The following is a 26915-nucleotide window of genomic DNA, read 5'->3' on the forward strand; positions in this document are numbered from 1 at the left end:
TTACGTTTGGCGCATGATAGTCTTCGTTGCCTATGTGCCATAAAACCCAACACACCAAAAAAAAAAAACGCATACGATTGGTGCACCGCTTACGCACTACACGCGAAGCTGGTACACGTGAGCCTATACGCCTGCTTACTTCGTAAATCAGTTAAAGGAGCGCACATTCAGCGTTGCTCAGAGTTCTAGCGCCGCAGATGCAATCAGAATATAAAAAACTCCAATTTCCACTTACAGCAAGTCGGTCGCGTTCACGTAGGACCAGTTGGGGAAGTATCTGGTGAATCCCTTTCTAGAATCGTCGAGTCCAGCTAGTTGGTTTAAAATTAGATCCACCTGAGATGATGAAGTTTAAGCAATAACTTTAGAAAGCGCAAGCATGGTAACTGCATGATAGGAAAGCAAATACCTTTAAGAAAACGCACATTATAGACGCCGATATTTCCTGATGTGAATGCAAATTGTAGATTGTCCTTCGTTGGACGCAGATATCGTTTCTTAGCCGGAATCCCAGCTAGTAACCCCACCTATTCGAGTAGCTAAAAGGTTATATCAACATATATTATGTACAATAAAGGATATAATTATTTTGAAAATCAGCCGGACTGTCTTATACATCATTTGTCTGCGCGTTTCCTTATATAGAGTGGTTTCAAGAATACTGCTGGACAAACAAAGCATAAACACAGAGAAAAAATTAAATGCTTCTTTCCACTCAGTAAACGCCAGATGCAATGAAGCAGTAAAAGTTGACCGCTTTCTACACCATTATTTTCATGACTTTAGCTCATTAGTGAGATTACACATTCTTTGGTATCCAACGAAGTTGCAAGAGAGGTTTCAAAGTCATGGTTCGCACGTGGAACAACTTCTTAGAGCGCTTCAAAGGGTCACAACTCAAATACCTGGTGCCAGTATGGGCTGCTGGATCTGTACTGAGCTGCCTGCTCGTTCATGAAGCGCACATTCTCATTCAAGAAATTGAAGAGCTTCTTGCAGTACGCCGTCTCGTTCTGGCAGTAGTCGACCCACTGGTTCTCGAAGTGCATTCGGATGAGATCTTTGGTGAGGTAGCCTTCGAGGAATCCAGCACCATATGCTTGATACTCGTCCGGTAGCGCCTCATTGGTGTAAATCTCCAGGTAGCCAAATCTATCAAGTGGAGAAACGATGAAAAAAACCTCGAACTTTAGAAGCAAGATTTATTATTCTTACTTGCTCTCCTAGTACCATTTCAGCGCCTTAAGTGCGTTTGTGGAAACTTTGTTAGATTTTTAGATTTACCTATGACGAATTGCTGTACTTACGCTGAAATCTCTGTTTAGATCTCATCGTGTAAACTTGCTGAAATAAGATATTTAATTTTATGTAAACGGTAATTCCTTTGCAATGTTTAATGTTTTGTGGTGTTTTTCTAAGGGTGTCTTTTGTTTAACTGTATTGTTTGGCGTGTGCTTGTTTCATTTCCGCCCTCGAAGTAATTTCTGGGTATAGTTTGGAAGTGGTACATATGTGTACCGAGTGTTTTGTCAAGTAACAAGAGTAGGGGGGGGGGGGGGGGTGACATTAGAAAGACATCTCTACGCTTTCTTAGTCTACTAGATACCGATACCATTGTGCTCCGAATAAGTATTTCGTTTTAACTACTATAAAATGTCTGTAATCACAGGTGTTTCAGACTGACGATACAGTCTCGCTTACAGTGAAATGACAAAATCATTGACAGTTGTTGAGAAATATTCCGTTACATGTACTACTGACATCTACCGATTCTTTCTACCTATTTGTAAATCCCAAGCCAAAGCATGCTAAATGGTATAGACATGTGGGATGCGGTTAGTCCCAAACCCACCCCACTGGCTAATCGGACAAGATGTCTCCGGCCAGTACCCTGCTCCCGAGGAGGGTGTGAGCTTTAAATAATCTCCTGAAACTCTCTTCCAGACTATCGAAGTGAACCCTATTTCGAGCTACCTCCTCATGTAAAGGCTGTTATGGTACGGTGACCACATATTGTTTTTCAAATCTGCCGCCCAAAAAGAAAAGCTCCTTTCAGTTTTTCCTTCATTTCCTGCAAGAGCAGTCTTGACAAAAAAAAAAGGACTCTAAAGAATCAGCTTGTTTCACAGTACCCTGTTTGGTTGATGGCGTTTACAAACGAGCCCCATGCGACGACGTCGTCACTGTTCCGTGGGTGCCCTTGGATCACCTCGAAGGTGGCCGGCACTGTGTTCAGCTTGACCCAAGCATCGAGACCCAGGGTTGCATGGCATAGCGCAGCGAACAGTGCAAGCGCCACTGGCGCCGTGGTGCTCCCCATGTCCCTGCTGCAGCGTTTTGCTGCAAGAGGAGAAAACGGGTATCACATGTCTGTTTCAGGCATTCGTTTCTTCCTCATCTTCTCCACAAAGAACGAAATTCGCAGGAATTACACGTTTATAATATGACCTAAAGCACCCTGGAGACTTCTTTCTTTGAACGCAGCATACCTAATGCCTACATGCTGCAGCGGGAAAAAAATTATCACATTTCTTTTTTATTTTAAAGGCATAGCAGCAGCTTTTACAGAGTACAAAGAAATGCTCCAAGCTTTAAGTGCATGCATTGCTCACTGGTATATAGAGTGGTTACTGTACACTTTCCAGAACTGTTTCTGGAAAACCCGGTAGAGAAACAATATTCCAAAGGCCCGACAATAATTCATATATTTCTGCCATCCTTCCTCAATTCGTGCCTTTACGGTGACCTGCAGGTAACCTTCCTCACTTCGTGCCTTTACGGTGACCTATAGGTAACCGCTTATTAGCATTAAACTATTTTTTAAAACCACGTTTCCAGGCAAACTCATGAGACGTTTACTGCGGGTGCTAAATACCCACATAGAACAGGAAGGCGTGTTATGCTACTATCGCGAGAGCTATGGATAGAGACCAGGTGGAGTTGCAAGCCAAGAAAATAAATGCGCAAGAGCTTTTTTTTTCACGTGATGCTACATATCTGCGTCAGCAGTATTCTTTACATCTGTCGCTTTTAAATTGATCGCTTTTTCGCTGAAAGAGGACTATGCTGCTGACGCAGTAAAAGTCCACTGCATTACGGAGCGACAAGTGCATCCGCCATTAGTGAATGTAGAAGGTAGAAAATCAAATAAATAGTGTTTACACACAATTGCATAAAAATAGTATGTTCATTTTTCAAGGACATACAGAGCTAATAATGGAGTCAGTGAAAATAGGCGACTCAGGACTAACGTTTCTACGATCGAAAGAGACTAGGTGCAGACTGCGACAAAAGGAGAAAAAAAATGGCCAAAGTGAGCTTAGTATAGAATCAAAAGTAAACCTCCTTTGTGAAAAGTTTTATAAGGTTTTCATTTTTTTCCCATTTTCAATAACACCGAATATTTGCATCAGCACTGAAGTGCTCTCCTGCACGGCACGCTGCGCTTGCAATATCCCACATGGCGTCTTTTGAAGAAGAGATATTGATACCTTTTTTATGTTTTTACGGGCACAGCTTCTGTCTTCATTCGTTGCAGTACAGAAAAACAGTAATGGAAAAACTTAACGGAGGACACCGAGTAGGACTGAATATAGAATATTTAGGTGAGTGTCACTGAAATTGCCACTGTAGGAATTAAGTCCTGCATCACTGCAATGTCAAATGAAGAAAATGACATCTTTGGCGCACTTGAAAAGCAGGGGTTCTCCCGATCTTAACCACGTCTGCCAAACATTCACTACCATCGCGAAGAGATACATATGCACAGATTCAACGATACTATTCAGTACGAAGAAAAAACACTACAGCCCATACATACAATGCCAAAGATCAAACAACATTACAACCCTTCGAAAACTGCTCAGTATGTCACTCGGAACGAAACCTCGGGGTCATTGACATGTCCGTGAAAGCTGGCACATTTGCTGTTTAAGTCAGTATTCCTCACCAGAAACCTGTCGTCACAAGTGTCACAAATGACGTCACAAGTGTCGTCAAAGTGTTACTAAAGATGAGAAACAAACCAAATTTGCAAAGATAAAGCGCAAGATCTGGTAGCTTTCGTTGCATATGATGTCATTATTGTAGTTAAGGGATCGTCGTCGGAACAGTCAAGGTCACCCGTCGCAGTTAAGGGATCGTCGTCAGAACAGTCAAGGTCACCCGTCTCAGCTGACCAGGAAAGAAAGAAACTAAGTTTTTATAAACGGCGAGTACAAGTCGTAGCAGCAGATAAGCGGGTTCAGGTGAAGGTATATGAAGTGTGATGGCTTCCCAAAGCGAAGATGATGTTCAACACTGAGAAACCCATAGCACTGGACAAAGTGCCACAAGTGTGGTCCTGCTCCCCCCAATATAAAGGGCGTGGTTTGATAGGAGGCAGCATTGAAGGTAGAGCCATCTCGGTGGCGCTTGGGCACAACCAAAGTATGTGCATTGATAGCGTACGCACGCACACCTTGCATGCCTTAGAGATGGAGTATCGGTGGTTTCAGCAGTACCTAGGCCAAAAATTAGTTTACACCCGTTTCGATTAAGCATTCGCAGCGTGTGTGCCATGAGCAGGGAGGATGCGGTGGATAGGGCGCGCTTTTCTGCCCCTCTGTCGACTGTGATTAGGATGTATGGCTTTTTCGTAGCTAAGGTAATACTGTGACTAAAGCAATAGGACTGTGATTAGGATGTATGGCTTTTTCGTTGCTAAGGTCATAATATTTTGGCCAGTGGAATGGTTTGCTAAGGAAGCGTAGCTACCGAGGTCTTCAGGTGGAAATGAGATCCTACTGATTTCACGTTCTAATAGAATAAGGGGGCCCGAGTGCTAAAGTTATGCTTTAACTTCTTGCTGAAAACGCCTTTTAGGGTTTTAGATAGTACGCTTGCGCACGTTACAGAGGAGTAACGGATTACAATCAAACTTTTTCTTGAAATATAAGTGATTTTATTAATTATCTATTGCCTGAAAAGGTAACCGAATGATCCCGTTCACTTCCACAGAACAAAAAAAAAGCCGTTAAGAGCCTGCGAGACAACAAAGATCCCGTTATACTACCCGCGGACAAAGGATAACAGCACAGTCCTCCGGAACCGAACCGACTACATAAGCAGAAAGGAAAGCCACCTACAAGATGAGGGCTCCTACTCCCGTCTTGACAGGGACCCAACCACGAAAGTTCAGTGCGACTTGCAGAAACTTCTTTCAGACGTCTTTCGTTTTGTTCCCCCCGACCTACAAGCCACTCTACTTCGCTCTGCTGTGCACGAACGGCTTAGCCCCTGCTCTCCACGGTCAAACGAAGGAGCACAAACCTAGTACGCCCATGCGCCCCATCGTAGACTACAGTCGGTCCCCTCTTCACAGTCTATACAGCTATCCCCATCGTATCCTCTCCCCTCTTGTCGGCCTTGGCTCAACGCACGTTCGCTACTCTACTGGCTTCATCAAAAAGGTACGCGACATACCACCAGACGATTACGATCTCACTGTCTCGTTTGACGCCAAGTCGCTTTTCACATGCGTTCCCGTCGACCTGGCCGTGCAAGTTTGCTCTGCTGCAATCGAGGCTGACAAGTCTCTACCTAAACGAACCCCCATTGAAGTTTTGGATCTCCGCAGGCTCCTGCAGTTCTGCCTGGATAACACTTATTTCGTCTTCCAAGGACGTTTTTACCGCCAACTTTAGGGAACACCAATGGGTGCCTCTATATCCGTGACCGTCGCTAACCTCTGTATGGAATCCGTCGAGCGCCGTGCCCTTGACACGTTTGCATCACCGCCTAGAATTTTCCTCAGATATGTTGACGACTGCTTTTGTATGATTCGTAATGTCGACTTAGCCTCCTTCTCGTACCATTTGAATTCTATAGAACAAGCAATAGAGTTCACTACCGAAGAAGAAGTGAAGGGTGGGTTGCCCTTTCTGGACGTTTCGATAAAACGGGACAGCAATAAGCTCAGATTCAGCGTTTACAAAAAACCGACCCACAATGGAAGATACCTTATCATGATCATCATCATTTATTGGCCCTTAAAACCCCTGAAGGGGTATTACAAAAGGGGGGGGGGGGGGGGGGCGAACATCGAAACAAGTAATGACATTATTAGGTAAAAAAAATATACTGTGAAACAGTGAGAAAAAAAACTGAAAAAAAAAGTATACAGTGAAGCAATCGTTGCTTGCAGAAGAGAAAAAAAGAAATACACGTTTATAAATCAGGCAGACAGGTGCAGTAGTAAATCAAACAAACAACCTGAACTTTAATTCGGTTCACCCTGCTACACAAAATAAATCTCTCACTGTGTCCTTGTTCAAACGATCGCAACGCATCTGCAGCTCTCTTGAAGACCAGGCCATTGACTTTCAAACTGTACGACAAGAACTTACGAGCAACAACTATCCGACCTCATTTGTGCAATCTGTGGAAAAACAGTTATGTCGTCCAGCAGGCGAAACTCCCTTGTCGCCCATCAAACGTGCTGCCGTGCCCTATGCTCGCGCAATAAGCGAGGCCTCAGCGCGCATCATGCGCACCTTCAATGTCCATATCGCCCACGTTCCGACAAGAAAACTTCGGCATGCGTTGGTAAATGTCAAAGACCCCCTTCCCAAGGAAAAATACTCTGGCGTACTGTATAAAGTTGCTTGTTCCAACAGTGACTACGTACACATTGGCGAAACCGATAACTTCGAGAGGCGGCTAAAAGAACACAGTAACGATGTACACCCCCCGTCAAAAGTATACGGCCCAAGGGGTTTGCTTGTGAGGCCTGCTGCATGCCTCGTTATGCATCCTCAGCGACCGTGACCTCCCGAAAGAGGAACGGCATCGCATCGTCAACCCTCCCAAGCTTTGGAGTGCTACATATGATAGGGAGCCCCGCTAAACAGCTTAGAAGCAAACCCCTTGGGCTGTATACTTTTGACGGGGACTGTACGCGACAAAAAAAAGTGGATTCCAATGCTGTCGCCGAGCACGCAGTATCTGTAGGCCATGACATCGACTGGGGCCGGGCACACGTGCTGTCAACCGAAAAGAAGCTACGTCCTCGCCTGCACTGGGAATCTTTAATCATTCAACCTACTAGTCACACCCTCAGCCGCAACGATGGAAATCTAAACCCAATCTACGCACGCTCCCTGCGCCCTCTTTTCGAGCCTATTTAATGCCACTCAGCTGCTTGCTTCATTTCAATGTGAAAAAGGATCCCAAAAAACGTCTTGCTTTTTTATTTTTGATGTTTCTTTTTTCTTCTTTTTTCTTTTGGTCGGTGTTCCGTCTTCACCGTCATCTGTATCTTTACATCAGAAAGCAAACAGCTTGAATGCATGATGTAATGCATTGCAATGGAAAGGATGCAATGGAACGGATGCAATGTAAAGTCCAGCTCCTCGAGTACACCGTCAGTTGAATCGTCGTCACCATACCGATAAGTTACGGAAGAAACTTCTCTGATTCTGCTTTGCTATTTAAAACTTTTTTTAAATATCTTTCTAAAGTGTTAGTGAGCTGAGTTTAGATGGTATAAGCTACACGTGGGGCTAGCCTTGTGGTTTCTGCCGGCAATTCCTCCACCATAGCGATGACTACAATAACTAAATCACATAATCCGGCACCGAACTCAAAAACACCATAATAGTCACTCATGCTGCCACCATGTGCACGGGTCCTGTATACAGACCGGCTTACTTTATCAATTAACCTGTAGCCGAATCGTCGGTTAAAATCTTCCGATCGGAAGCGCTTTACTGGCGTAGTGGCGCGTACGCCTGTGCGCACCGAGTCTCATGTTACGCCAGCATCACCGAAGAAACAGCCGAGGAGGCCCCAAATTCCTTTCCTCGTGGCAAAGACAAACACAAGTTATTTCAATTTTTCAATCCGTCTTTCACAGGCACAGGATATCCTTTCATTCGTCTGTGGAGACTCCTTACCCTAACAGTCAGAATAGGTTGCACTTGTTTGCATTTCTGTCGTGTTCTTTTGATACAAAGCGCATGCGCAAGAGCCGTCCGGAAAAAAAAAATTGCCGACAAATACTTTACTTTCTAATGCGAAATTTGAGCGCAGCTCATCAGCTGTTTCAGCTTTTCGATGGATTGAGGCAAAGAATTCGAGCAAGACGTGTATGCACAATTACAGACAACTTGTTATTTTTCACATATTTTCCTTCTTCACGAAACACTCCTTGATTGTCATGAAGGAGGCTTTGTGGTCGACAGATGCATATATGCTCGACTTGCTGCACCAATTCCTGGTTCTCAAAGACGAGGTCTACGCTAGTATTTCGCGAGGTTGTCATAGCCGTGGAAGGCATTACGAGCGAGAGGAACGGGATGTTCTCCCGCATAAGTGGTAAGGAATTGCTTTTTGTCTTTAAATGTACATTAAAGTCCCCACCCACCCTGCCACCCTGGTAGGTGGCAGTTAATGGTTAATCGCGAGAGTTCGCTCACCGTTGTCAGCGCTAACGCATGCAGCGCACACCTCTCTCTCAACACCTCATGTACCTATAAGCGCGATTCAGGCGTTCGCTGACCGAGGGAGCCAGTTAAGCACACTTCCTTTCCTTAAAATGATCGGAGTATAAAACGTTGTCAACGCCAATGCCTATGAACACAATGAACGCCGACGGCCTATAGCTTTAGTGCCGCGTTTCTGGCACAACGTTGTCAATGCCTGCAGCCCACAACTCTCTCTGATCACCCTACTTACCTATAAGCACGATTCAGGCGTCCATTGACCCAAGAAGCCAGTTATGCTCACTTCCTTTCCTTAAAATGGCACAACGTGCAGCGCATGCCAACGCATGCAGCGCAAATCTGTCACTACCGCCACGTAGCTTAAAAGACGATTTAGGTGTCCACCGTTCCAAGAGGGCAGTTACGCGCCTTTCCTTTGCTTTCCAAGCTCCCGCTGCATTGTTTTCTCAGCTTAAGTGCGATTAAGGTGTCCACTGCTGGTTACAACGGGCAACAGCGACGGCGGCGGCAACGGCGACGTCGCGAAACGGACGCCAAAGAGCTGCGCTCTAAAAAATTGGCTGTCGTTTAGCTCTGGTTAAACCAGGAGGATTGCGAACGCAACACCTGCGCGTAGCCATATATTGTTGCGTGAGCTACATTGCCAAGAGTCGCCCTTTCGCGCGCTCTTGCACGACCATACTGCGCATGCGCGAGGAGCAAGTGACGTCACTACGCACAGCTGGCGTGCCTCGCCGCTCGCCTTCCTTTCCTTAAAATGATCGGAGTGTAAAACGTTGTCCACGGCGACGCTAACGAACTCAATGAACGCCGACGGCCTATGGCTTCAGCGCAGCGTTTCTGGGACAACCTTGTTAATGCCTGTAGCTCACATCTTTCTCTCATCACCCCACGTACCTATAAGCACGATTCAGGCGTCCACTGACCCAGGGAGCCATTATGGGCACTTCCTTTCCTCAAAATAATCGGAGAGTAAAACGTGGTCAACGCCAACGAACACAACAAACGCCGACGGCCTATGGCTTCAGCGCCGCGTTTCTGGCACACATTGTCAATGCCAATGCATGCAGCGCACACCTGTCACTACCGCCACTTAGCTTAAAGAATGGTTGAGATGTCCACTGTTCGAAGAGGGCAGTAATACGCCTTCCCTATGGTTCAGGTGTCCACCGAGATGTGGACACCTCGCCGTCACGTCACGGTACGTATATCCTGGCAAAGCAGGGCTAAGCCACTCCCAATTTTATATGTATACACCAAAAATGGCTGAGGCTTAACTTGGTTAACCCTGGTCAGATGCGAAGCATATTGATGGCTAGGCTTGGTAATACATGGCTTTCCTTGGTTGAATACTTGGTCATTTTAATACAACCACTAGAAGCCTTCGTCGTGGGGGAAGACAACGGCATGGCTACAGCGGAACGCCGACTAACCCCGAGACGCGCGTTGGGTGAGCGCCTGGATTGCCATGGAAGCCGCGTCCGCCTGTCCGGTGGAGCGAGCGTTTCACGTACACCGAGTGTGAACGCGCGTTCGAAATGCGCGGGAATGCCGCTCGAGGACATTCCGGCGTCTGAGCGATGGCATCGTTCTCCCTCTCCCAGCGCGTGACGGCGATCTGTCGTGACGTCATTGTGTCACGTGGTGTGACGTCACCATACCAGGTAGTCTGCACGGCGTGCAACAGCAGCGACGACACAAGTTGGAGCCCCGTCTCTCATCTGTCGTGACGTCATTGTGTCACGTGGTGTGACGTCACCATACCACGTGGTCTGCACGGCGTGCAACCGCAGCGACGGCACAAATTGGAGCCCCGTCTGTCATCTGTCGTGACGTCATTGTGTCACGTGGTGTGACGTCTCCATACCACGTGGTCTGCACGGCGTGCAACCGCAGCGACGGCACAAGTTGGAGCCCCGTCTCTCATCTGTCGTGACGTCATTGTGTCACGTGGTGTGACGTCACCATACAACGTGGTCTGCACGGCGTGCAACCGCAGCGATGCCACGAGTTGGAGCCCCGTCTCTCATCTGTCGTGACGTCATTGTGTCACGTGGTGTGCACGGCGTTTAACCGTCACGAAGGGCTTGGGTTACCTATTGTAATATGCTTCGCATAAAAACCACGCAGATGGCGATACGCAATCGCTACTGCGCATACTGCGCATCAGAGAGGGAGAGAGAGGGAGACTGTCGTCGAGGCTATGGAGAGCGCGCGGCGGTGGCGGCTCCAGCGGCGGCCCCGGCGTGCCAGCCGTGTGACGTCACCCGCTCCTCGCCCATGCGCAGCTTGGCCTTTCCAGAGCTCCGCGAAATGGCCCGGCGACAGGCGTATTCTTGATTTCGCAACAGAACAGGGGATATATTGCTGCCTATATAGAGCACTAGTCGATGCTGGAGTCACTGGATAAGTTTTCAGAGTAACGCGTTCCTTTTCCCCGCGCCGTCGAGCTTGGAAGAAATTAGGCTGCCGCGTCCCAATGTTGCAACAACAGCGAACGTCATGATTTTGAGAGACTTCCCGTACAGCAGCCCGTTTCCAAAGCCCCTTAGCTTTCTTTTCAGACTGACCATCGTGGTAGTTATGGTGCTTGGCTGCTCACCCGAAGGACGCTGGTTCGATCCCGGCTGCGGCGGTAGCACTTCGGTGGATAGAGTGCTACAGGTCCGTGTATTGTGCGATGTGAGTGTATGTTAAAGAACCACAGGTGGTCGAAATTTGCGGAGTCCTTCACTACGGAATCGCTTGTAGCCTAAGTCGCTCTGGGAAGTTCATGTTGTTGCTGTCGTTACGACTGAAAGAATGAAAAGGAAAGTGCACGTGCCTGTCGACTGGCTCGAGTCGAGCCACCACCGCTAGAGTTAGAAGATAAGAGGAAGGAGTGAAAGAAGAGACGCGCGTCGTAACAACCGAGTCCGCCGAAGCGAAGACGCTGGCTTAAACGAAAAGATACACGAGTACCATGGGAAGTTCATGCGTTGTTGTTATTGAGAGTGAGAGAAGAATGAAAAATTCAGGGGGCACTTTGCTGACCTAAAGTGCGGTGAAGCGAAAGCCTTAAGCGCGGTGTTGCTGCTTGTGCCGCTGATGTCTGTGTAAGATGTTCAGCTTCGCCTCTAAGAGTGGAATGTGACAGCATGTTGCAACGCTGCCAGGGAGTCCACAGAACGCCATCGCCCGTTCGGCTGTACGCCTTGATCGTCGGTAAATTGGTTTTTGAGGAAAGGAAATGTATCGGTCTCGCACATCTCGGTGGACACCCGATCCTCGCCGTAACGAGAAGGGAGGAAGATGGGAGTGAACGAACACACCGTATTCGCTAGACGCGCCTTTGTTCATTCCAAACAATCGAGCTGGCGTGGCGGAGTGGTTAGCGTGCTCGTCTCGCACTCCGGAGACCCCAGTTCAATTCCCCAATTCGAACAATTTCCTACCCGGGTTTATTTATTCATCTGCTCTGACTAGAAAGGTCAATTAGGCTAATTGGTTAATTAAGCAATTAACTAAACTCAGTCGCACTTACTTTGAGCATCACTATACGATCCCTTTAATTGGTTGCATGGTTACTAGCGAAAGTACAATCGACCCCGTTTGAAATTCGCGCACTGTGACGTCAAGACCATTTCGACCAATTGAAAAGCGTGACATTTCTGTCGACAACTCCTGCTTACAACGATGAGGCATTAAAGGCTTCCGCCTTAAAAGGAAATTGCACGGGCCTGCCGACTGGCTCGACCTGAGCTACCACCGCTGACACGTGCAGATAGAAGGGTTGAAACACATGAGAGGAAAGAGTGAAACAATAGACGCGCGTCGCAACAACCGCGTCCGCCGAAGCGAAGTGCTGGCTGCTACCGGGAAGTTTATATACCTTCCTCATAAACCTTTCTTTTAAGGCCCGTACACGAGCGCAAGATACTGCTTCGATGATTAACTCAGGAGACGCTAGAGCTAGGCGATAATTTCTGTGAATCAGGGGAGTTCATAAACCTCCCTCATTAGCCTTTCTTTTAAGGTCCGTATACGTACGCAAGATATTGCTTCAATGATTCACAGAAAATGTTGTGTCCTGTTTGCTCTACGTGTCCCTTCACGTTCCCTCCAAAGTTTGCTGAGCCAATTCAGCAAAAGTTTAATTTTTCATTTATAATAATGACGTAGCAACCGCGAATACACAGGCAACCGCGGATGCATAGGCAACAACGGATGCGATTGTAGTCTAGGGACATCAGTCAAGGCCAGCCACGAAGCTTGCAAATCCAGTGGCGGGGAGAAGGAGATCGCTGTGCTCTGAAAGTTTATCCTGTGACTCTAATCGATGCCATGTAGATAACATTGAAACCTGGGGGTAGAACTGACGTAGAGCTAGGGTCTCCATCGTTTCCTACAATATCAGACGAGTTTTTTCGCCCTACAAACTGATGCTGAAGTGCATTACCTCAGCACTTGTAGTTTCTTTTCGGGTTTAACCTCATGTGTGGGCTCCGGAGTGCTAGCCGTATGATATATTTCTCAGTGATGAATGGCTTGTTTTGCAGACGTTGTTAGCATATGGTCTAGCCTTGATCTGATCTAACCTTGATATTCTCGCAAATGCCAACATGAACCACATGAATACGATCCAAGTGAGTTAACATGTAGGTGCAACAACAGTCCATTCTCCACACTCATGTCTTTAAATTTTAGGGACCTTTTGTTGTTCTCGCAGGGACCTATACTCCGTTTCATACATCAGGTGCAACGCTGCCAAAGCTATCGCTCCTTTTTGCGCAACCTGCATCCGTGACACAAAATAGTGCGTTGCTTGTGGTGAGCGGAAAATAACAAATGCTTTGCTGGCAGGCTTCGTGAATAATACTTTTGTCATCAGCGTGACAAAAAAAATGGCCTGGCTTAGCTTATGGTTAAGCCTAGGATGCGAAGCATACCGCCGGCGGAGGCTGCGCGTCCGCAAGCGAGCGCACGAGTTGAGCCCCAGCTTTCATAGCTGTTGTGACGTCATATCACGTGGTGCGCCGATGCAGGTCAAGTAGTAGCTACGCGGCCGCGCGCGGCGCACCAAGGAAGAGCTCGGTTGTGCGGCTAGTATGCTTCGCATAAAAACGCTGCTATTGCGACCGAACCGATCGAGATCTGTGATTTTGTATCTTGCGCTTGTCGTATTTTTCCATTTCACGTTTTCGTTGTCTCCGGAACCCTGGCCGTGTTTACTCTTACCGTCCGGCTCCCTTTCACTTTTGAGAAAATGGCGTCCTGCTCAGCGGCCGCGGCCACCTCTCCTGTACGCATTTTCGCGATGGTTCGTGCATCCAAGCTGTCAAGGCACTCCCTTACCAGGATCCGTTTTCCGAAGTCTCTTCGGGAAGTACTGAGTGCTGTGAGCGAGGACTTCGGAGTATCTCCCCGTACCGTTGCCAAAATCAAGGCGGAGCGTCTGTGTTGGCCTTTGGCGTCTCCGAAGAAAAGACCTCGGACGTGAAGATTTCAAGCTCGCGAACAGTCAAGAATGACAGCTTCCCAGTTCATGCCATCCGTCTGAAAGTGCACAGTATGTACGCGAAGAGGGAAGTCTCAACACTGGACAGTGTGCTAAAGGCTATCAGTGAGGACGACGACCTGCAGAACGTCAAGAAAACGACGTTGTGGAGGATGGCGAAGGACATCGGATTCACATTTGAAAAAAGAAAACGGAACCTTGCGCTGATCGAGTGAAGTGACATCATTGCGTGGCGTTCCAGGTACCTACGGGCGATCAATGCATTGCGAAAACAGGGCAGGTACGTATCGTTCCTTGCTTATTTTCTTACGCAGCACGTTTAGACTGGCTTCACATAGAGCTTGATGTTAGCGTTGCAACCTCGTAGTCGTAACAGTGAGTGCAGCTTGAGAATGACACATTTGAAGGAAATCGTCTTAACCACGTTGCTGTTGCGGACCTTTTGCGCAGAGGTGACGTTTCACGGTTGACGTTTCACGGCCAGTTTTGCGCTACGTTTGGGTGAGGCACGTGTCTGCATGGGTCAGATTTAATCATTAAATCCGAATTGGTGCGGCAAGCATTAACAACAAAACTGCCAAAAATGTCGTTGCACCGCAATGGGTAGTGCCTTCTCGTCGTCACCGTTAGGAACGAATAAACACCCACCGTACACTGCCCTTTGCTCCGGTGGTGCGAGTTACTGGCGCTACTTCTGCGAACGTTGGGAATTTTGTTCGCAGTCGCCACAAGTGAAGAGATTTCAAATGTTGCCGAATTAGTCAAGTAACCCATGCAAAAATACAGTGAATATAAACTGGCTACCAAATGCCACCTGGGCGCGAAATATAGTCCCGAACAAGGGAGCAATAAAGCCGAGATAATTCTTTTTCTTGATTTTTTTAGAGGCTATTTGTGAGACAGTGGTCAGCAGTGTGTTTCTTGCAGTGCGTTGCCTGCTTAAATGCTGCAGTGTGTTTGTTTACTGAGAAGCATTAACTCGTGCACTCGGCTGTTTTGCATTTATAGGTGCATCGTCTACCTAGATGAAACCTGGTTCAACGCAGGGTACACAAAAGAATACGGCTGGCAGGACAAGACTGTGAAGTCATCTCAGGATGCCTTCATGAAAGGTTTAACAACGGGATTGGCTGCGCCTTAGGGCAAGGGGGCCACTGGCTGTTTCCAGAATAAACCATTTCTCGCAAACACTGCGGGGTCAGCATTCTTTATTGCCCTGTCTCATTTATCGAATATTTTTTCCTAGTGTTGTACAACTTTTTCTGCATTCTTACTTGACGCTCCCACAGCTTGGAACTCTTTTTACCTGGCTGCGTGAAAATCCTGCCTGAGCAGCTTCTGCTCTTCTAGGTGAGCAGGGAAATAGAGACAAGCTGACCTGCCTCTGTATTGTCTTCATATACATTTGTGCACGACAACAAATGTGTAACTCTTGAGGCAGTACTACTTTCTGTCACTGTGTGAATCAACACTATGTTCTAAGTTTAACACAAGACAGGAAACAGGCTATATCGAGGTGGTGTGTGTAAAAATATTTTGACCCGTCAGTTTAAGTATACTGCTCTTTTGCCGCATATAATAGCCAAGTTATAGAGCTATCTTCAATGACAAAGGAAAACGCGCCTTGCTTAAAAACGAAAGATACTTTAACAAAAACAAAAGAATTGCAGATATGTACAAGAATCTTACGCATACACAGTGAGAAAATAGGCGATTAAGAAGTATACATTATGTTTTCTGCGATCCTGCATTCTAAATTCTAAACCATCGTTCTAAATTAGCAGACATCTTGCTTCTCAACTTTGCGATCAGTAAAAAATAACTGCTCTCGCCAAGTCCTTCGGGCTACTCTGCAGCACAGTGCCAAAGTCGATCCCAGACTCTTTTGGCGAAGACTGGATCTGCCGCTAACTGGTTGCTCAGAACAATTCATAACATGCCAGATACCTTAAGAGAGGCCCACAAAAGAGTGGGTCACTCGGCAACAGCGAAATCGAAAATTGCAGGTGGCCACTTGTTAATCGGGCCACGGCGGAGCACTCACCACTGTGCTGATTAATTAAACCCGACGAATGAACGTCATCTTTCGCCCAAATCTCTAGCTTGCATCTAAAAAGTATTGTCACAATGCTGCATAATCGGGAAGAAAACCGCCACTGCTGACCAAAAGCCGGTGCGAGCTCAATGACAGCGAATTTCGGACAGCTCACATTAACGCGGTATGCATCAAATGAACAGATGAATGCCGTTTTTTTAGAACATGCCATAATATTCAAGCGATTGTGAACAAAACAAGATTTATCTTTCAAGTCACGCGTAATGCAGCTTGCGTTGAAAAAAAAAGAAAAAAATGTGCGAAAAAAAAGTTTCACCACGCGGGATTTGAACCCATGCACCCCCATTTGCCTGTCGACCCTCTGGGGAGGCGCGTTAGACCACACGGCCACAGAACGTTTTTTTTTTTTTTTTCTTTCACTGTATCGTTCCGGCTACGTTGGGCTCATGGGTCATGATGTTTTAAAGCGAGTGCGTAAAATGCCAATTTCTCCTTGCACCAAAACATTTTTCTTTAAATTACACACTGAAACTCTACCTGTCAAGACGTGGCTCGAGAGAAAAACATTTTTGTGTCTTCTGTAAACTGTCGCTTGTGCAATGTGCCTGAAACAATTGAACATTGTTTTATAGACTGCAAAGACGCGATTTTGTTTTGGGATGTGTTGCAAAGGACGCTACAGAAAGATTTTCTCCTAAATTCCTACAGTGTTCGCTACCTTGTTGTTTCCCAACCTGACTCGAATCCTTATGATATGATTCTTCTGATTGGACTTCATAGTCTTTGGAAAACGCGCATGCAAGATCGCAACGTTGAACCTGTTGTTTCGCCCAGAATTCACTTTAGCCGAATGTTGCTGCAGGTAACGGACATTTACAAAAAATTGGACTTTGTACCGGATTGGTTTCCTCTCTTGATGCGCTGTATATCCTTACCGGTCTTTTAGTCATAATATGTTACTATTATGTTTCTGCTACGTATCGCCTACCTAGGTGCTCTGTAAATAGTTGTTTTTGTGTGTGTATATACACACACACATATGTAGATATATGCTTTGTATAGAAAACGGCCACAGAACTTTAGTGATACACCTCTTTTTTTTTGCGGACTACTTCCGTAGCCTTGACAGCGTTGCACATGATGTATGAAACGGAGTATAGGAAGCGTGCACGTGTGCCCTTCACTCCATCATCCGGGTATAAAACGAACAGTACCTGTTGTCATGGTCCTCAGTTGCGTATCGGCTAGCTGTGTTGAGCGCGCACGGGAAAAGCACACGCTTGCGAATTAATTTCCTCCTATAGCATGGACAATATTTTTCAATTGTTGTTGCTAAAATTTGTTTATATTGCTCTTTATGGCTATGTTGAAGTATTTAATAAATTAAAAGAACAAATGTATTGCTCAGAAAAATTAATTAACCAATTTCCTGCCCCTTAATTCAAACTTTCATGACACTACACCAAACGTGGTTCCGTGATTACAGTTTTGAGGCGAAAGGCGCTGCAGCCTGGAATTTTTTAATCAGTGTCGAAAAAAAAGTGTCGACGGACAAAGTATACTAGCGCAATCAGCAAGTGATGGCGACACCAGTACTAGATTTCTTGACATCGTACAAGCCAACGTCGATTTGTCATCACTGTCGCTTTAACTCTTATCTGCTTTCCGTGGTGTCGGCAAGGCGGCTCATCACACGAAGCTCTTTCATGCGGCCTATTTCGATGCAGCCTTCCGAAAGGCCTCAGAGTGCTGTTTCGCAGATCTTCCGCAGAATTTACGAAGTCATGATCTTGCTATCGATGCACTTGCGTCTATGCTCAGACTCATATTACGCTGACAGCCAATCAGGCTAGAAGGACTCTCGCAACTTGAGATAAGGCCGAAAGAACAAGCGAACAAGAGGGCTTGCTTTTTTCTATTTTTGACCCTTGTTTGCTGTGCCCTTTGGGAAGAGTTTGGGATAAGAGTTGATGGAGAATACCTGAGTGATTTGCGATTCGCTGATGGCATTGCCTTGCTAAGCCACTCAGGACAAGAACTGCAAAGCATGATCAATGAGCTAAACAGGCACAGCAGAACGGTGGGGCTAAAAATTAACATGCACAAAACCAAACTAATGTTCAACAGCCTAGCAAGGGAACAGCGGTTCGCAGTTGGTAGCGAGGTGCTGGAAGTAGTAAGAGAATATGTCTACCTGGGGCAGGTCAGACCGCAGATCCGGATCATGAGAGGGAAATAACTAGAGGAATAAGAATGGAGTGGAGCGCATATGGCAGGTTCTCTGAGATCATGAATGGCAGTTTACCAATATCCCTCAAGAGAAAAGTATACAACAGCTGTATCTTACCGGTACCCACCTATGGAGCAGAAACGTGGAGGCTAATAAAGAGGGTTCAGCTTAAGTTAAGGACAGCGCAGCGAGCTATGGAAAGAAAAATGATAGGTGTAACGTTAGGAGATCGGAAGAGGGCGGAATGGGTGAGAAAACAAACGTGGGTTAATTATATCCTAGTTGAAATCAAGAGGAAGAAATGGGCTTGGGCAGGGCATGTAATGCGAAGGCAAGATAACCGCTGGTCCTTAAGGGTAACGGAGTGGATTCTAAGAGAAGGCAAACGTAGCAGGGGAGGGCAGAAAGTTAGGTGGGCGGGTGAGATTAAGAAGTTTGCGGGGATACAGTGGCCGCAACTGGCAAATGATAGAGTTAATTGGAGAGACATGGGAGAGGCCTCTGCCCTGCAGTGGGTGTACTCAGGCTGATGATGATGATGTCACATTAGTACTACTGCCTGTCCTTTGTTGTCATAAGCTATGGCTTGTGGCCCTGAAATGGCTAATTCATCTTCGAGTATGAAACAATTTTCTTGCAATGAATTCCTTTTTCTACTACAGTGCGATAGATGTGAAAGATTACTTGATGGGCCATTCGGATGTCCCACGACAAGAAATAACGATGTAAGTGCGCACTCGTGTGCTGTCGAAGGCCGTCTGCATGATTTTTTCGACAACATACAATGAAACGTCACCGCGCATGCCTAAAGCAGATCACAAAATAGCATGGTAGTGGATTTATAAATACTGAACGCTGTCCATTCTTCGCCTCTGCGCTGCTACGTTAATAGCACTTAGACAAGCACCACACGAGTTTTCAATCGCGAAGTCATGGCTTTGACTCATTTCATACTATTTGGCTCGGAGGATATAAAACAGTCGATATCATGCCGCACTGCCGGGGAAAATTATAATTCCACCACAGTTCTGCCGTGCTCCCGTACGCAGGAACAAATCCCACTCGTTCCTTACGATGCCTGAACGCCGCGAAAATTAATGTATTTTTTCACAGACCATGTTCGCGCTTTATTTTTCGGGGACAGTACATATCCATAAAGTGCGTGCGCACCCCTTTGAACTACTGAAACGAGACCAACAATTTCGCATCTTATCAGGCAGCGCACTCAGCCAGACGCCTCGGGCCGCCTCCAGATTGAAGCGATAAGCAGAATTCTTCACAGCACACAGCGGCTACCTAGCTACTGTATCTCAAAGCAAAATGGCTCATTAGGGGGAAATCACGTGGTTAAAAGGGAAACGAAGCGGCTATCCTGCATTGGCAAGCGCATCTTAGATAATGGGAAGAACATTGAACTTCACAGCAATGCCTTGCGAAAAAAACATTTCTGTAAAACACAGCGAAACTTTTTCCAGCGATAACCACGCATCATAGCTAAAAACTTGCAAAAGAAGCCAAATACCTCTTAACGGTAAGTCACGCCGTCCACGAGGCAGGAGAACGGGATTTCCTGCACTCTTCAAACGGTACGCCCACTAGATGGACGCGGCGCGTCGAAGGCTCGCTCGAAGCGCCTTGTCTGCAAGCGCTGCTCTGATAGGCGCCGGAAACACGCGTGGGGCGAAATCTGAAAGGCGACACCGTTCCTCGTCTCCCGGGTCGCGACGCTTATATCGGGCCGGTCTGCCAGGGGAATCCGCCCGTCTGTCGCTATCACGTGCTGCTTGCCCCCGAGATATGCCGCCCACTCGATGAAAACAAAAGAATGCGTTGCAACTTCTCTTTTTCGTTTGCAGCATGCTTGCCGTCCTTATCGAAAACACACAATGGCACGATCCCTTTCTCGCAAAAAAAGGAAAGTGCCAGTGGACACCAGGTGAGGCGTATTGGCTGGAAAGGTGCAAGTGCTAGCTTTCAATATTAAAAAAAATTAGGAGGATACTTGGTTTGGTTGGTTTGGTTTATGTGGTTTAACGTCCCAGAGCGACTGAAGCTATGAGAGACGCCGTAGTGGAGGGCTCCGGAAATTTCGACCACCTGGGGTTCCTTAACGTGCACTGACATCGCACCATACATGGGCCTCTAGAATTTCTCCTCCAAAGAAATTCCAGCCGCCGCTGCCGGGATGGAACCCGCGTCTTTCGGGTCAGCAGCCGAGCAGCATAGCCACTGAGCCACCGCGGCGGCAGGAGGATACTTGAGCTCTGCTTTAAGGGTATGACGCGACAGCTGTAATGGATGTTTGCTACTTCATTCATTAGTACCTTTTTCTGATTACACACGCTCACTAGCATCGATCAGTCAGCGTTCTAGACCACGTTATCCGATACCAGACAAGCTCTCTCTTAAACCCAGTCGAACCCACGTACCTGAATGGCCTAGGTAAAAAAGAAAAAACTTCTGTGGCCTAGGGTTAGCGTGTCTGACTCGCAACTTAGGGGTCATGGGTACATTTCCCAACCAATTACCCCAATTTTTTAATCAGCGTAGTTACTTCAGTTTCTTACATGTCATAATGACTTCGGTGCCATGTTACGGCATCATAATCGCAACTTACCTCATGTTTTGACAACTTTCATTCCACGGCTCAACGTGTGGCGTCACGACATGGTCGACCAACCAGGATCTTCTCGACACGCCGTCGGCGCCGGAATTTCGGCTTAACGGGGGATGCGCTGTCAAGGAAAAATGGTTTCGCTGAGATTTGCTCGCGTATGCAGCCTAACCCATCTGAGAGCATTGCCAGCATAATCCGGACGCTGCCTTTTCTGTTTCCCCAAGTGAGACGTTCGTGGCCTTAGTTTAAACCGTCGGTATGAACTGCTGCTCCAAACACTGACGATGCAAAGTATGGGTACGGCAGCACGTGGCGCAATTCTTTTGTTGTTTCCTTGTGTTCACGTGGCGGAGATAAATTGCGACGACCAAAGCTGAGCAGAATCTGAAAATGCAAGGAACACAACTCGAGCGCTCGAAGTACGCCGGATAAGCAGAATTGAGCGGTGGCAACATTTTAGTTCAGTCTTTACCATTCTGACTTCAGCTCCAGCACCTAGAAGCTTTGACGATAAGTGAACTATTTTGCGAACATTGCGGTTGTGAGGTTGCTCTTATGACATCTAGTAAACTTACACGACAACGAGTGAGGTGCATCTTCTGTGTTGAGCTAAGCGTGAGTGACCTTCATTTCTTCTCCTCAGTTTTAGAGTAAAAATGAAGTCTTCAATCAGTCAATGGTAGAAGCAAAATTATTATGAAGCTTAATGTTATTAGTAGAAAGCGGGTTGAAAGCGACTGGCGAAATTTTTAGCTCTACTACCCGAGATGAACATGTTTTGAACTGTACCGACAAGTTTTGCACGCACGCGATGGTCAGGAACGCAGTTAGCGACGTTCCTAAACGCACTCATGGTATCTGGGCATGCTAAGCCGAGTGGGAAGGGAGAATTGCTTTCAATGCGCCATCGAGTTATAGCGCATTGAGCGCTGTTCAAAGATTGGCGTGAACTTCTCGCATCTGAGGTGTTTCGCCGAGCACCCCTTAGTTACCCTTTCTGAAACATGATTGTTAGGTAGCGCCTGCTTAATATATACTGACTTTAAGCAGGCTTTAAACTTCTGCCTTTTTTCTATTCGAAACATGAAAAAACTTCCAAAAATAAATTGCCAGTTTCATGTACTTATAAGGCGAGAACATTATTTGTTCAATTTATAACTATGGACGGAAATGCTCTCGCTTCATGTTATGTGCTCCTCGCTTCCTGTTATTATGAAACTTAATTATCCGTGTACGGCGTTATACCATCTTGTCCTGCCCATAATGTGCAATAATACTACTCAGACATCGATGTGTAATATTTGTTTTTGACGGTTTGATCGCTGTCCTTATTTGTATTTTTTTTTGCCCTTTTTGTGTTTCAGTTGATTCCCCTTTTTCTTTGTTGCTGCCTTTTTTTCTTTTCGGAAATATCAATTTTTATGTTTGCACTTTTAATTTGCGCACTTTACCCTCACTGCTGTTTGCCTTTTTTTTATTCCCTATTATGTATTTGTGGTTTACCCCTCATTTAATACCTTCTAACTAAGGGCCCTTAAGGGTATTCTGAATAAATAAATAAATGAAATAAATAGATGTAAGTATCTTAAGAGCATGGAGAGCAAATTCTCTTACAAACAACAATTATGAAAACTCGTTTAGCAGTGGCGCCAACACCGTGGATTATAACATCCTAGACGTAGAAATTTTCTTGACAGTGCAAAATGATGATGATAGCTGTTTGTGTTTTAGTCGTTAATTCATCTGCTTTTCTTACTTCACTTCTACAAACGTTACTGGAAACGCGAAAAAGAAGAATTGTTGGTCAATTATTTCTCGGTAGGTACAACCTATTCACTTTCTGTCTACTTATTAGAGCGTTATCCCGATATTTCATCTTGAGTTAATTTGCTCTTCAGGGATAGCGACATTATAAAATGAATCGAGTAGAAATACATAATGACCCAAATGTTGAGAAAAATTAGTTTTACTCATTCAATACTGCCGAACATAACCTGAAGCTATATTGTTCCCTAGAAGTGCGCGAATCAGTGTGCGATCACTTATGATCACGAGTTCTGCGGTTAGTTGGTGAACGTGGTCAATGTGCTTGGATACATATTTCGGGTGACGAATTTGATGATAGCGCAGTATAGGTTTATGCTAAACCTTGTGAGAAAGGGTTACACGCAAAATATACACGCAAGAATCAGGAGACGCCTGTAGTAAATTTCAAAATGCTATTTCTCTGGACAAACATGCACTAATAGTTTTACATTTATTGCAAAATAATGGTGCCGCAAATAACTGGAACGCTTCAGGAAGGCACAGCTAGCCGTTTGATACCGGTCGAAAAGTTTAGACCCATGTAAGAACATTGCGATAAAAACGGCCTGTAAACTCTATCTTCCATGACTATAGCATTGACGCAGGAAAGAGAACGAGAACAAGAGGGCTTTGACCTGTGACGGCACGGTTGTGAACTTCTGATGGCATTCTCACGGTTTTGCTTAGTGTGAGACAACTCTTGTATACACAACACATACTGGCACTTTACCTATCAGCTCGTGAGAATCCACATCTGGTGTTCTATATATGCGGCTTATCAGTCGCCATTACTCTTTCTTGATCGGTATGGCTGATAGCCCTGCATGTGCCATCTGCGGGTATGACGAGACTATATCTGACATTCTTAGTGACTGCCCTGCCTACAGCGCCGAAAGGCAGTCTCTCAGCCATGCCCTGGAGCGTCTGGATCCACGCCCACTGAAGGAAGCGAAGATTCTCGGCCACTGACCGCGGCGATCGTCGGCGGTGAAGGCCTCGAAGGCACATACCGCTTCTTGCGGACTTCTGGCCTGCATGATAGGCTCTGACTTCATGAATGCTAACTTTCATCTGATTTCAATTTTCTGTTACTCTCCTTTCTCTTTCATCATTTTTTTTATCTCCTCACCCCCTTCCCCCCGTGTAGAGTAGCAACCGATTATCTTCCGGTTAACCTCCCTGCCTTTCCTCTTCTACCTCCTCCTGCCCTTTGAAGTCATGCTTAGTACTCATGCACTCACAAGTCACTGCTCCGCACTGAAGCTTCTGAGTAGTTGTAAGTTAGTGCCTTCTTGTGGGCCAGTTGTTCGATTCCTGGATGTTCATTTTTAGGGCATCAGTGCGGTATAATAGAGGCCACACAGTTTTGAGGGATGGTGTGTTGGTTTACAATGGTAAAAGGCGGCCAGGATATGAGGCGTTTTTCAGGCTCAACACGCAAGACGTGAATATGGTTACTGCAATCACATTGATAAAAAGTTGGGACCTGCATCGCATAGCCCTAGAACGAGACTTAATGATCCGAATATGAGCTTTGTATTCCTTACTTGGCGCTCACTACGCCGCACATGCCGTTTGGCCGGGATAAAGCACCCATTTTTACCGATACTGTAGCAATACGAGCGCTTCAATTTGGAGACCTCCGTATCGACATCAGCAGTGGTTAGGCCTAGGGTCTGCGCTACAGAGCCCGCCACGTTACTGTGATATCGAGTGTTCGTTACGCAGACCACTTTGTAGTTGCGGAAGAAATAATTTAAATGAGAAAGAAATCTATTTTTATGACTTCTCACTTAAAGAATATATTTAATACCTCGTTTCTTGACACTGCGTGGAACTTAACCTGACATCTCGTATATTGCCACCTCTGCCAGTGCCCTACGTCATGGCATCACCCTTTCAGGAGCAGCGGGTCAGATACAAATCCTGCCGCCGCATTCACTATAGATTTTAGACCCAACACTACTAGGTTCCCACCTTAGTTTGAATCACCACATCACGGGCTGATCACAGTTAAGTAACAACGAGTGGTTGCGGCGATGGCTGAGAGGTTAGGCCTCTTGGCTGCGGCGCCCAAGGACACGGGTTCAATCTCGAGCGAGGCAGGCGAAATAGAAAAGACGCCCATGTGTTGTGTGATCTAAAAGTACATTTGAGAACCGAAGCTGGCCGAAACTGATGCGGAGCCCTCCACTACGACGAAACCTTTCCTCCCTTACTTTGCTTCATCCCTTCTCCCATCATGACGCCTTTGAGATGTCCACCAACAGAATAGAGGTTACTCCGTATAACCAATTTTTCATGGAGCACCCACGAGCGCGTCGATTTACAAGTCGCCCTGCATAATATGGCAACACAAGGCGCATTACCGAGTACGTTCACACTCTGCCCGCAGGCGGTGCGGCAAAAAAGCGATGAGCCGTGCTGCACTTGAGGAGCCATGAAACCGACTGGTTTTAAGGGCCTATGTGTTTGTACTACTCTACAACAACGATCTTGCCTTCTCGTAGCACAGTTAACATTGTGAAAAATAAATACCTCCCTTGGGGCAGAAATCTATACAGTGGACACGGCCATGTTTTAAACCGAGAGATTCTAGTGAAACGCCTGGTGGAGCAGTAAAAAACAAATAAATTGCCCTTTTGTGAACGAAAGACGCTGTAGGTGCCGCACTTCTGGACGTAGACGTCAACTGCATCGGGTGGGAAGGTAGGAAAAAACAGAGTAAGGAAAGAGAGAGAGAGAGGTGCCGTAAAGGAGAGCTCCGGATATATATCTACCACCTGGCATGGTGTACTGTCATCGTAAAGCACACTGAACTCTTTTGCGTTTCGCCTTGTTGGATGATGAGTGTTCGGAGTTCGCAGCTAGCTGCTGCTAGATTCTGCTGCTGCTTGACGGAACTGCGGTCAAGCCGACGCCCGTTTCCACCACCAGGACAGGAGTGCCGTCGAGTCAATGATTTGGGTGATGGGAGGAAGACTACGAGTAGGTTTATTTACATTTTTACAGGCGTAAAAGCGAACGGGAGTGTCAACGGGAGAGTCTCTGGGCCACACTCACAGCCGGGTTAAATAGGGCTCTCATTCCCAAGAGTCCCTAGGCAGAGGACGGCCTCGCCCAGAAAGGAGTGGCCTGATCGTTCACCTTCGCGCACAGTCTCATTCTTTCTCTCACTTGTGGCCACGCTCCTGTCACATGTTTGAGCTTGAGTGCGGAGAATGACGGCGAGGACGCGTAGGTTGCGGTAGGTCGGCACGGGTTGTTCCATGGTCAGCTAACGATAAACGCGTGTTGCCGAAACCTGTGGTTAATAACCCCCGACTCGTGGCGCAGGCACGCAGGAGCGGAACACCGGAAACCCTTCGTCTCCAGACCTGGTCGCGTTTATTGGGGCTGATAACACCCAACGGATTGCTGTCGTGGCGGTCGGCACATGGGGTGACACACGAAAATGGGCGCTTTTGAATCCCAACTTCGGCCCGACGTTCCTTTCAGTCAAAGACGGCCGCACTCCGACGCAGCAAAGCGCGTTGATTGAAGCCACATGAGGACCAGACCATCTCCTTGTAGTCCACTGCGGCCGGCATTGAAGCAATCGTCGCCGAGTACACTGCAGGTACTCGGAGCCACCCTTAAGGAACATGTGTGCTGGCTGCAACAGCCTGCATTCAAACGCTGCCGCCGCGGCCAAGATTGAAACTACATCCTACAATTACAACAACCACCACCATCTCGTTAATAATATAAGACTCCTCTAAGCTGCTAGCTATATCCTGGTTGATGAAGAATCCTACAGTTAGTTCTCGAATGTCCGCTAATCCACGATAGCGTAGTACGTGCTCCCCGTTTAGCACTGTATATGTCTCATCTGTCCTCATAACCTGGTTAAGCACTATGACATTCCATTTAAAGCTAACTAGTTCATCGAACAGAACTCGCTATACTAGCCTCACTGAAGAAGTTTCTAGCGTTAAACGTTGCCATGTTTAGTTTTCAATCACGGCCTGTCCTGTGACATAGATTTGTAGCTCCCACCGCGACGCCGCAGGTCTTACCACCGCCTTGGTCATTTGCTCCGCAGCCGCTGGAGCGGAGGGCCGAGGGTTAATCGCTGTACTCATACAGGTGATTGTCGGCAAGTGCCACACGATGGTGGCAAAATGCTGTTCTGGTGAGGGAATGCATTGTCGGCTGCGGTCACTGAGATCAGGCCACACACCTTT

The 26915-nt window shown here is 46.7% G+C and overlaps 1 protein-coding gene across 1 annotated transcript in view; it reads right to left on the minus strand.

Moving 5' to 3' along the window:
• The window catches only part of LOC149346395 (putative aminopeptidase PLBD2), a 36838-nt gene extending 16834 nt beyond the window's left edge, over nucleotides 1-20004 (minus strand). Inside the window, exons 1-4 of the mRNA XM_089586394.1 lie at nucleotides 19789-20004; nucleotides 2133-2340; nucleotides 906-1152; nucleotides 236-336 (exon numbers count right to left, since the gene is read on the minus strand). Of these exons, the coding sequence (XP_089442520.1) occupies nucleotides 236-336; nucleotides 906-1152; nucleotides 2133-2320 (536 nt within the window). The 5' untranslated portion in view covers nucleotides 2321-2340; nucleotides 19789-20004. The remainder of the gene's footprint in view (nucleotides 1-235; nucleotides 337-905; nucleotides 1153-2132; nucleotides 2341-19788) is intronic.
• Nucleotides 20005-26915: the final 6911 nt, after the last annotated feature.

Source organism: Amblyomma mixtum, chromosome 4, assembly GCF_055824585.1.
Source record: "Amblyomma mixtum isolate Tamu chromosome 4, ASM5582458v1, whole genome shotgun sequence".
Classification (NCBI taxonomy): domain Eukaryota; kingdom Metazoa; phylum Arthropoda; class Arachnida; order Ixodida; family Ixodidae; genus Amblyomma; species Amblyomma mixtum.